The sequence below is a fragment of the Marmota marmota genome, unplaced genomic scaffold (genome assembly GCF_001458135.2).
Source record: "Marmota marmota marmota unplaced genomic scaffold, marMar, whole genome shotgun sequence".
Taxonomy (NCBI): Eukaryota; Metazoa; Chordata; class Mammalia; order Rodentia; family Sciuridae; genus Marmota; species Marmota marmota.
In genome coordinates, this window is record NW_026000108.1 from 40930451 (window position 1) to 40943014 (window position 12564).

At 37.2% G+C, this 12564-nt stretch overlaps 1 protein-coding gene across 8 annotated transcripts in view; it reads left to right on the forward strand.

Annotated features, from left to right (window-relative positions):
- Positions 1 to 12564, forward strand: part of Kit (KIT proto-oncogene, receptor tyrosine kinase) — a 161680-nt gene that overhangs the window by 124081 nt on the left and 25035 nt on the right. For 4 of the 8 annotated variants that reach the window (XM_048784486.1, XM_048784488.1, XM_048784490.1 and 1 more), the window contains 3 exons: positions 3061 to 3232; positions 7319 to 7508; positions 8284 to 8399. In XM_048784486.1, coding sequence (XP_048640443.1) covers positions 3061 to 3232; positions 7319 to 7508; positions 8284 to 8399 — 478 coding nt within the window. The remainder of the gene's footprint in view (positions 1 to 3060; positions 3233 to 7318; positions 7509 to 8283; positions 8400 to 12564) is intronic. The other 4 variants (XM_048784487.1, XM_048784489.1, XM_048784491.1 and 1 more) reach the window with 1 other exon arrangement.

Sequence of the window (12564 nt, forward strand, 5' to 3'; positions counted from 1 at the left end):
CATAAGAGAGTCTTGGAGTTCCTTCAACATTTGTTCAGCTTGGTAACCTTCCAAACTCTAGCATTTTTACTTGCTTTCAATTCTGAGCTTGACTGTATCCTAAATTATGATCTCCGGGTTGAATGTGGATATTGCAAGTTATCCCATCCGGCAGTGACCCATCCAGGGTTGCTGCTTGGCTTCCTCCTGTGGACTCTGAAGCCCTTGAAAGAAATAGATGGAAGATTTTTTTCAATCTAGAACTTAGTATGTTCAGTCTAGAACTATCTGTGTTACTCTGCTTTTGGAGAAGAGAAATCTGAAGAACAATGGCTTGAGAAAGGCATTTGTAAGCTTGGCTTCACTTGGCTGTGATCTGATTGAGTGGAATAGCCAAAATTCTGCCAATGATTAGGATAAATTCTTAGAAGGGGTGATTTCAGATCTACATAGCATTCTAAACTGGAAAGGCCTTTAAAGATAAATTTGTTTCTTCACACCCTTTTGGAACAACTGCTAGGCCTAGGATTAGTGATGTCTTTGACTTTCCCAGGAGCTCACACTTAGTTAATAGCAAAGCACGTTTCTCTCCTTTCTGTTCACCTTAGAAACAGTCAATTTTTCTGTGTCCTAAATATTAATGTAAAACAAATTTCCAAATTGGGCTGGAGGTGTGGTCCTGCCTAGCATGTGGAAGGCTCTGGGTTTAATATTCAGCATTGAAAATAAAATTCAAAAATATAATTTAAAAAAAGAAAGAATCGTAACCCCATGTTTGTAGATTTCAGTGTTGTGTAATAAAAATGTATTATGAGCCTCATATAATTCCAAATTTTCTAGTAGGTATATTACAGAAAGAAAAAAAAAGTTAAAATTCATTTTAATCAAAATGTCTTTCTTATTTGACCCAGTGTATCCAAAATGTTATCGTTTCATCCTATAATTAACATAAGGGTTATTAATAAGATATTTTGCATTTTTTATTATACTCGGTTTTCAAAATCTGGGATATGTGTTACACACACACACACACACAGAGCATAACTCAGTTTTGACTACCACATTACAAGTGTGCAGTGGTTACAAGTGGCTAGTCTTTAAAATGTAATATAGCCCATATTTTCTTATATTACTTTTGTCTCTTCCTGCATGCATATGTATTGTCATATGGCTGCAGTTTTAAAGTACATCCAAATTGTGATTTTTTTCAAGTAATATAAACATGTATCTTTAAAAAATTTTTTAAAAATATTTGTTTTTATAAATATACAAAGTTAATCTAACAAATACCTCATACCCCCTTCTCAGACTTAATAAATGTCACATTTTCTTTGTTATAATTCTTTTCACATTTTCCAAAGTTTTTTTTTTAAGGTGGACACAGTATTTTTATTTTACATTTATGTGGTGCTGAGGATTGAACCCAGCGCCTCGTGCATGCTAGGCGAAGCACTCTACCACTGAGCCACAACCCCAGCCCACAAAGTTTCAATTAAAGACCTCTTTGTGCATTCTAGTAGATCCTCATTTTTTACATAGTCATAATTTTTATTGTTATCCATACCTGATAGGTCATTTAGGTTCTATTGAGTTTTAACTTGCAGTCAGCATCTTTGAGCTTTTGGCATCTGTTGTTATTTCCTTGAAATAAATTTGCTAGAGTTTTCCAAGGAGGACTGCCAGGCTGTTTTCTGGAAGATTGTTCTGACTTAGAGCACTGTCCAGTGTTCTATTAGGGTTGCCACAGTCGGCCAAGGAATCACCCTTGATTTCATTCCATGTCAATATCAACTCTTGTTTCTTTTCTTTCTTTCTTTCTTTTTTTAAATATATTTTTTAGTTGTAAATGTATCTTTCATTTTATTTATTTATTTGTTTATATGTGGTGCTGAGGATTGAACCCAAGGCCTCACACATGCCAGGCAAGTGCTTTACCACTGAGCCACAACTCCAGCCCCGGTTGTTTGTATTTTCATTGTGATAGGAATGTGTGTGCACTTTACAGAAAATTTGGAAGATTAGTAGTGGACACATTTTTTTTTTTTTTTTTTGTACCAGGGATTGAACCCAAGTGTGCTTAACTACGAGCAACACCCCCATCCCTTTTTAATATTTTATCTAGATACAGGGTGTGTCTGAGTTGCTTAGGGCCTCACTAAGGTGCTGAAGCTGGCTTTGAACTCTCGATTTTCCTGCCTCAGCCTCTGAGCTGCTGGGATTACAGGTGCTCACTACCGAGCCTGGCAATCGTTGACTCTTTTTAATCTTTTCAAGGAGTTGCTCTAGTTTATACTATGGTTTTTTCATGCTATTTTAAATGCATGCAATCTCTCCTTGTCTGTAGACAAATAAGAGTGAGATGATAAGACCACGAGGGTAGATTCACAGCCCTTTCTCTTCAGTTTCTGCTTAAATGCTCCAGTGTGGTGTTCGTGTCTTGTGTTTCTCAGAACTCTTTCTTGTACAAGAACTGTGGGATGGGGACTGGGGATGTGGCTCAAGCGATAGCGTGCTCGCCTAGCATGCATGAGGCACTGGGTTTGATTCTCAGCACCACATAAAAATAAAGATTGTGTCCACCTAAAACTAAAAAATAACAAAACAAAACAAAACTGTGGGATGAGTTTTCAAGTTAGTTGTCCACATTTTGATCCTATTTTTTTTGGCAGATAATAAATGTTAATAAACTAGAACATTACTAATGCGAATGTGTTTTCTTTCAATCATTGGAATATAGCACAGGAAATGTTAACATGACATAAGTGTGCTGACTCATTATAAAATATCAGTATTCTGTAATATTTCTTATATGGTAACTTTTAAAATATAATACTGCAGGGAATTTGAAATGAATTTTCATGTTTCTTTCCAATCATTAATAATGACTATCTTTCAATATAACCCTGTAAGATGTGAAGAGTTCCAATGACAGTCTTGTCATGATGCTTTATTATTCCTACTTAAGTAGTGTATAATGAATGCTAATATGGAGAAGTTAATTGCTGCTATTTTTAATTTAGGAAGATCCTGAATATAAATTATATGGTAATCTTTGATTTTTTTCCCCCCTTCTGAAACCAGCAGACTAAAGCACAGGTAAAACGTAATAGCTGGCATCAGGGTGACTTCAATTATGAACGTCAGGAAACGTTGACTATCAGCTCAGCAAGAGTTAATGATTCTGGAGTGTTCATGTGTTATGCCAATAATACTTTTGGATCCGCAAATGTCACAACAACCTTGAAAGTTGTAGGTAAATATCTCTATGGGAATGTATAAATTACTGGCAATAGTGAAAGAAGAAATTACTAGATAGTTTCCTTTTTATGTAAATGGAATTCTAAGAACAGATTCTTAGAATTTTATTATCACTGAATGAATGAATGAATGAATAATCTCCCTGTAGCCTCTTACAACTACAACACAAATGAATTCCACCAGTTTCACAGAAGAAAAGTCTGTCTCTGAAGTTTAAACCTGTCATTCCCTGTACCACCCACTCTCCCTTCACCGGCAAAGTACACGTTGAGCTTTTTCTAAAATTCTGTCTTTGCTGAATGACTTGAGTTTGGAAACGGTTGTAGGTTTTATTTTTATTGGGAAGGACATTTCTCTAGTCTTTCAGTAGCGTTTCTCTGCCCATCATTGTGATCATTTGTGGTGCATCCAGAGTTGGGCACCTCCTGTCTGGTGCGCCCCGTCACCTCCCCCTGTCAGCAACCTTGAATATGATGGATGGCATAAGCCTTCAGGAAGGAGGCCCACTGGGGTGTGGGGCACTGGTTCTAGAGAATCACCTAGAAGAGGGTCATCTGCCCTGACCCCATCTTATCTGGTATGCACAGTTGGTTCAGCTTTATCTTCCCTGCTCTAGAAATCCCACTCAGCTTGTTTTCCAAACATCTCTTTACAGAGAGCAAAGCGTAGTAAGTTACTTGAAGTTGCTTGATGTTTTGGGGGCGTAACTCAGTGGTAGAGCACTTGCCTAGCATCCTGAAGGCCTTGAGTTCTATCCTAGCGCACACCCCTCCCCCCTCACCAGAGTTGATTTACTGAGAACAATAATAATTATCTTAATGTAATCATATTCTTAGTGCTTGGCTTTAATTAAATACTTGTGGGGTGGTGGAATTCATCATCATGAGCAATATTGAAATGATGTAATATTTGTTTACATATCTCTCCCCCTCCCAAAATTTCTTCAGTAATTTATGATGCAGTGACTAATTTCTGATTCACCCCATGGTGATCTCACCAAAATTTTGGGGTTTCCGCCCATGTTCTAATGGACAGTATCTCACCAGAATGAATACAGAGAAGTTACGTCTTGCAATTATAGAGTTAGCACACAGAAAGTATACCAGTTTGTCCCTAAATGTGATTGTGAACCATTTATTAATTTGAATAGAAAGCTGTGCTTTTAAAATATTAAACTCCATAAGCACTAATTTGCTAAGTTGATTAGGGAGCATGTTGATATATCAGCTTCAGCTCGAGAAAGCAATTAGTAAGGATGTTTTGAGCATATTGTTGTATGTAATCGGATTTTAAAAATCCATTCATCAATTTCCAAGAATTATAAATGTGTGACTGGAAAGACTTGTGGCTATGAAATCTGACTCTGGTTTTGTATTGTTTCGGGAGGGGGTCAGGATGGAAGGGGACAGGAAAAGACAGAGAAAAGTAAATTTTTAGCAATTGGGAATAGGATTCGGATCCAACATGGAATGGTAGAGAGAAGGTGGCTTTGGGACCATCCTGATTTTCCCAAATTGTATAGAGTTAAATTATACATGATGTTACAGGGATACATATAATGTAGATATGATATAGATACATATAAAATAGATATAGATAATAAAAAAGTTACTATTATGAAGCATATCAACATACCCATAATCCTACCTAGTGATGGTTTTTTATTTTCATTTTGTGGCTAGAGAAACTTGAATCTGACCTGATTTTCAGTTGAGGGCTGTACTACTTAACTTTCTAATGCACCCTACTTCAGTTCCACCTACATTTTCTCTTCTAAGAAACACAGCCACTAACTCCCACACTGGCAAGGAGAAGCAGAAGTAGGTTTCATGGAAGTATCAGATATAGAATTTATACTTGATTAAAAATATTCAAGTATCACCAACTTCTTAATGCATATACTTGAAAACGATTATACTTGATGTTATAACAATTCAGATAGAGTTCTTTGATTCTTTTTGTTACAGCAACCAAGGTAAAGTTTTAATAATTTTTACATTTTGTGGATTTGAAGCTGTTTCACTGTATTGAGCAAACTGGACTACAGAAAGCTCAAGAAGACTAAGTATTTTCTATACGGTCATTGTGAAAGAAATAATTTCAGTGCAAATATTGTCTGAAATATCTGAATATTTTGCATTGTGTACGGTTTTTGAATGTATGACCTTGAGAACCTGAAATTTTAATGTAGCATGCATATGATGAATATTTTAGTCCCTTAAAATTAACCTTAATTGGCTTACAGAATGGCAAGGTATCATTTATGATTCAATAATGAAATGGGGTCAGGGTTTCCATCATTCTCCAGTTTTTATTTGGATAATTTTTCATTCTCACCTGAAAGATCCTTTTTAAATTGGTAAAATGGACAAAGAAGATTTTGACTATTTTTTTTTTTTTTTTTATTCTGAAATTGTAGGAAATTAAAGAGCAGTAAAAATGACAATGCCAACCTCGTGGATCTCAATATATTTACCCAGATAGCACCAAAATTAATGAGTAATTTTAAATTGTATAATTAAATAAATAGAAGAATAAAATTAGATCTCTATCATCCTATTAACTTGATAGAACTACTTATAAGATTTTGTTAAACTGATAATATTTTTGTACATAAAAATTCTAATAATACATACAATTTTATTTATATTCTCACAAAGTAAGAGTGGGTATGGTGTAGTAAAAAGAGGTAGACCTGACTTCTCTCAGACCTGTGTTCAAACCCAGTCTCTGCTGCAGAGCTCTTAAGCCAAATGTAAATCATCTATTTCATCTAATAATTAGAGGTCATCATCAACTTTGTCTATAAATTAGAGGTTACCAAATCTATATATTTTTTTCATCTATAGAGATTATAGCTCTTTCATTATTATATTTAAACATCATGATTGTTAAGTAAAATGTATGCTAAAGTGCTTAAGGTAGCCCTTGGCCTATAGTAAATAGTCCATAAATAGTGGCTATAAAAATAATATGGACAATTATTTTATTGCTCTTTTTCAAGATCTATTTTTTTCTTATATAACCATTTCTAGGGCTGCGTTATTTAACCAGTTGTCTATTTTTGTCATCTCAAAATTACTATGACTAGTATCAACAGCCCTGCTTTTGTGTCTGTCTGTCTCCCTCACTCTAGGAAGAATTCTCAAGTGGAAATTACAGTAGTAAGATTTAAAAATAGATAATTTAAAAAAATCTATATTGCTAAATGCTTTCTAAAAGAACTGTGCCAGTTTAAAGTGTGTGAGTCAGTGTGCTACTTTTGCCACACTTGCAAGATTCTTGAATTTATTCTAAATTAGTTTTGCTATTTTTAATAAGGGAAACCTGGTAGGGTATTTTAATTACTAGTTTGGCCAAGCGTTTTTCCTTTTGTATTTTAATGTCGTCTTTTCCCTGTTACCTCAATTAACTTTACTACACAGACATTTAAAAATGTTTATGTGTTCCAATTTCTTTTGTAGAATGTTTTTGTTCTGTTGTTTCCCAAAAGTCTAGAACCTGCCACATCCTCTTAAGTCTGAGAGGAATCAGTACCGTGGTTTAATTAAAAAGATGCTTTGATTCTGCATTAAAATGATCTTTGATTTATCAGTGATATACGAGGACACCTAAGTTTATTTTTCTTCAAATACAAAATACAAAATGGCATTCCTTCATCGTCTTTCGTAGACATTAGGGCTATTTTTTTCTTCACTCATGACATTTTTTAATCATATGTATAAATTTATAGGGTCTGGGCCTGGGCTAAGTATTTAGCCCCAAGACCTACTAACCTAATAAGCACTGGGACTAGTGGAATGAGAAGCCTTTTGAGATGGCGACAAGTCTTTTAAAGAACTGTTGTTTTGGCAAGTCAGGATTCCCTGTGTGCGTTTCTTCTCACCTTGAGACAACAGTTTCACAGAAGTAAAGCAAAATGAATCAGGGCTAGTTAAACTTGTCTTGCTTGTTGCTAGTTGATTAACTAGCAACAAGCAAGTCCTCTTTTTAATTCTAAGATGACTTGTGTGTGTGTGTGTGTGTGTGTTTTCTTGGACGGTGGTAGATAATGATTTCTGTCTCCTTCTGTCACGATTAGATAAAGGATTTATTAATATCTTCTCCATGATGAATTCTACGATATTTGTAAATGATGGAGAAAATGTAGATTTGATTGTTGAATACGAGGCATTCCCCAAACCGGAACACCAGCAGTGGATGTACATGAACAGCACCACCGCTAACAAGTGGGACGATTACCCCAAGTCTGAGAATGACAGCAATATCAGGTAAGAAAGGGACCTGGGCTGGGGGGGGGTCACGCACGTACCCTACTTCCACTGGCCTTCCCAGGTCCTATTTCTGTGACCTGTCAATGTACAAAAAGACATTGAACCAAGGGTTGGAGGGATGAGGAAGGGTTTAGGGCAGTCTAAGGCTGCCTCTCCAGGCCCCATCTGGCATTCCATTGTGCCTGCGCCTCTCTGCCTTGGTCTTCTCCTTTGTAAAAGGGGCGAGGTGTCTCTGAGTGTAGCTGTCTTCTGCGCGTAGCCCAAAATAGTGACCAGAATAGATTCAGGACACAATAAATAATTTTCTTCAGAGGAAGAAGAAAGTTAATGCCTTTACTCATTGCTTAAAACTCTAAGGAAACTAAGAATCATTAAGTAGCTTTGGGTCAGGTAGTGAGCTCAAGGGCTTTTATATCAGACCTTTTAGTTGATCTTGATCTTCAAAACATTATAATAAAATAGTAGCAACAGAAATGCCTTATGCATGCTGTATATGCATAAGGCCAGGAGAGTAGCCAGGGACGGAAAGAGAGGGCACAGGCTCGAGGTTGCCTGGGTGCTCAGATGGCCTTTCCAAAGCTTTGTTACCATACAGCAGGCACTTGTCCCAAGTCAAGTGTACAGTTCATTAATGTGGATTTTGTTAAGACTGAATTAAATGAGTCCTATTTTTCCCCAAACAGGCATCTGTTTCCTGGTAGACATGAAAAAGACATGGACAGAGGTGGAGGTGGTGTCCACTGTGGACTGATTTATTGTCCTTTCCTTGTAGATATGTAAGTGAACTTCACCTGACCAGGTTAAAAGGGACTGAAGGAGGCACGTACACATTTCTCGTGTCCAACCCTGATGTGGACGCTTCCATGACATTTAACGTTTACGTGAACAGTAAGTCCAAGGAGGGGCTCCTTATCTTTTTATTTTTTATTGCATGTTGTGGCTCGTGTTTGTAACAGCTGCAGAACTGAGCTCATTGTGTACCATGTAAATAATGTTTCATGATAATTTTGACCTTAACAAAGACCTCGTGGTTTGGTGGTTAGGAGAGAAAACCAATTCCCTGTCCTACTTTTCACTGACCACATGACCTTGTTCAAGTGGCACAAATTCTGGGGGCTATCTTTGAAGTAAACAGGAGCCATACAAGTTGAAAATAGCAAGTTGAGGGAAAAACGTGTTATTATTGATTGTTGAAACAGGAGCCAGATGTTGAATGGGAGCTGGGTTGTGGTGTCAGGTGGGAAAGAGAGGCCATCAAGCCCTGACATGATTTCTTTGTTACAGTGCTTTCTCTTTCCAGGCTCTGATGCAATTTGTGTTTAGATTGTCCTCCCTTAAGACCAGTGCAGTATTGATCCAGCTCAAGGGTTCTTCCTGAGTAACGTGTGGGTCTTGTGGGAGCATGTAGCAAGCAGGTGGTCTAGGAAGGAGGGTGGCTGTGTTCCTGGGAACCTCAATACTGCCCTGCTGTGGCCCTGCCCACCTCCTACCTGCCACATCTTAAAGAAATAATCTGCACAGGGGTTGAGGCTGAGGAGGGCCCAGATGGAGTGTCTGCCAAGTGTAGGGCTTCTTCCTGACTCTACACCTGGTCTAACTTGCAATTCCAGGGAAGGGTGGACAGGTGCCTACCACACCATTCCCACTAGAGTATCCCAGTAAAAGGACTGTCAGAATTGGCCCTTCTGGGGTTTGGAGGATTGGGAGACTATAGGGAAACATTCCCCACAGACAATTTAGCAACTGAACCCAGTGCTTTGTGTGTGTTAGGCTGCAGGAGGGGTTGTGGAAACAAAGGCTTCCAGCCCATTCCTTGCCCTGAAGGAGCTTACCTGCTGTTTTGCATAATTAACTCTTTGTGCTGCTGCCCCTCAGCCAGGGGGATGGGGTGGGTAGTCTGATCCATTAAAAAAATGAAGGAACAAAACAGCTAGTGAGTGACGCTCAGGACAGATTTTTGATTACTAATCTATAGAGATTTTCTTACTATGTCAGCATTTCCAAAATTGCGTTTCCTAAATTACATGTTAATATGAGTTTAGATAAAAAAGGTCACATGCATGTAATTAAAAACATTTTTTTTTTTAAATTACTGGCCTCTCCAGAATCCTTAATGTGCTGATGTGCATCCCGCCTTCCCTGGAGGATGCTCTGGGGGTGGAGTGTATTATCCCAAACTTGTTTGACCACAGAACTCGCCCTTTTCAAGGGAAACATGTTAATTATTATTTCTGTTCCTCAAAGCAGTTTTGATTACTACGTGGTATCTCATTGGCCCTCAATTCAAATGTTTCTAGATTAATTCAGATGTTAATCAAAGGAGCTTAGTATATTACACAGGGGCAAAATTATCTGTTTCTGAAAAATCTTAATATTCAACTAACCTAAGAGGTAACTATAGGCAAATCAATATCCTTGCAAGCTGATATGCAACCATATCTAAGGCAAAATGACTCCCTGTTCCACCCCCAACCCTCAGATTCCCAATTCACCGTGGATCAATACTTCTTCCAAAATACAGCCAAAACCAGTTGCTTGAAAAGTGAAAAACAACAGAGATATACAAAATACAAGCATGAGCTGTTTCATTCATTATATTCCACTGATTTAAAAAAAAAAATGGCTTTGCCAAGTCACTCCTTCTAAATGCTCTGAGCTTCCCTGTCTTTCTGTGGACCAGTGACGGCGTATCAGCGTATGGTGGGTGTGGAGTGCCTCATTGCACTCAACATTGAGAAGCTCAGCAGTTGGGAAGTCTATAAAAATCAAGTGTTTTGTGTTTTCTCTTTTCCCCCAGTACCAGGGCCAGAGGGACATTTAGATGGGTCCCTTTCTGTGGTCTTCACTCTTCCATCTGCTACAGAGCAATCTTTGTCTTGAGATACTGACCCCAGAAGGACATTTCTCACCTTTTTTCTGGGGGGCAGAATTGCTACCACTTCACTTATAATGCTAACTTGCCATCCGACTAGATCAGATTCTAACTCTTTCGATGATGAACTTGCACCTCTTTGAAATTAGATCAAGTGTGCCCTCAGCCTTCCAGGGGATCTCGTTCTAGGGCCTGGGTGTCCAATCCCCTGCTGTATCACACCGGGGATACAGATAGGACAATGTAGGCTCTGCCCTCTGTGGTTAAGTTCTTCAGGAAGTCTATTCATTCATGAGTCAGTTTGTTACAAACACTGATTGAAGGCACTCATTTTCACTTGGTAACACATTGGACTTCCAAATGTGAACTCCCTCTGGTGGGGCCAGCATTTCTTAAATGTTCTTTTCATTTATAATTGGTTGATTTTTTTGTGGATTTTTTTATTGAAAAAAGAATCATAGTTTATAGTATTATGGGATAAGCCTTTTTATTTTGAAATTTGAAATCAAAAGCTAAATTTGTTTTAAAGTTTGGAACTTGGAACAGATGTGTTCATTCGGGCATCATCTTACCTGAGGCAATTACATAGGTAGGTCTACTGTGTGGCTTATTCTGTAAATATGCTTAGCCACCAGGGTGAAAGGAATCACATTCTGCAAAAATTAGAATTATAAAAACCAAGGTAATAAATGCACAGGGTTACTGCAGAAATTCAGGCTGTTTAGTGACACTGATTCATAATTGCTTAATAGATTCACTGGTGAAAAATGCAAGTAGAAACCCTTGATTTGGAATGAATAAATGTTTGCTGGTGGAAAAAAAAAAACATTTGTTTTGAAATTTTCATCTGTAGATTTCAATATATGGAGTATATGTGGGGTTGGGAGGTGGGACTTTAATCCCCGTGTAGGAGACTTTTAAATTATTGAGCTCAAACAATTTGTGTTAAGAGAACAATTTAATATGTAACATGTTAAGCTTGAGAATGTTTTAATAGTGTTTTTAATTTCTCTAACCAAGCCATGATATATATAGCCTGTTAAACTGGCTCAGTGCCACTCAAGGTAGTTTTTATGGTCTGAAGCTAGGATGTATTTGCCTTCTTTGAATAGAACTTCCAATGGAAAATAAACTGATTGGAGTTTTCATTACAAAACAAAGCAAGCTGGGTATGATCATACATGCCTGTAATCCCAGGGACTGAGCAGGTTGGAGCAGGAGGATCAGAAGTTCAAAGCCATCCTAAGCAATTTAGCAAGACCTTATCTCAAAGAGTAAGAAGGACTGGGGATGTAGCTCAGTGGTAAAGCACCCCTGGGCTCAGTGCCCAGTACAAAAAAACAAAGTAAGATAAAATTCAGTTATTTTTTTGCATTGAATTTGCATTACTGTGATTACTCTTGGAATCCCTTATCCAAGATGAATATAGAAACCAAATTCCTAGTTACAAAAGTTTGATATCTTTTGGTGAAAGTGGTGCTTTGTTTCCCTTGCAAATAAAAATTAGGAGGAATGTGGAATTCTAAAAACTTTAAATCTTTACCTAAAAGTACATAATAGGGCTTTACTTTTTCTCAAATTCCTGTAGATGTTAGAAAAAATTGCATCATCAAGATTTTATAGTTAACCTGTGCTACTTACTTAGAAATCCACAGTTTCTTTGGTTATAAGAAATATCATACTGTAAGATTCTTTTTTTTTTTTTAAGAGAGAGAGAGAGAAAGAATTTTAATATTTATTTTTAGTTTTTGGCGGACACAACATCTTTGTTTGTATGTGGTGCTGAGGATTGAACCCAGGCCGCACGCATGCCAGGCGAGCGCACTACCACTTGAGCCACATCCCCAGCCCCGTAAGATTCTTTAATCAGATCCTGGGCAAATAAAAGGCCAGGTTTGTATTTCAACCTTAATTTATATTATAAAGTCAATTTAATTGGGCTTTTTTTTTTTCCTACACTACGTCAGATTTCTTGGATAAATAACAAGCTTTATTGTGGGCTCAAGTGGTAGAAAGTGAAGTAAATGTTTTGTAAGTTTATTTTGGCTTCTTATTTCAAATACTCATATGTGTCCTGAAGTAGTATGTCTAATTATAGAAAAAAGTTGATTATAAATCCATTATTTTTTAAACCTCTGGAGTGATTTTTTTTTTTAAAGATCCTGTAACTTTAAATTAAAA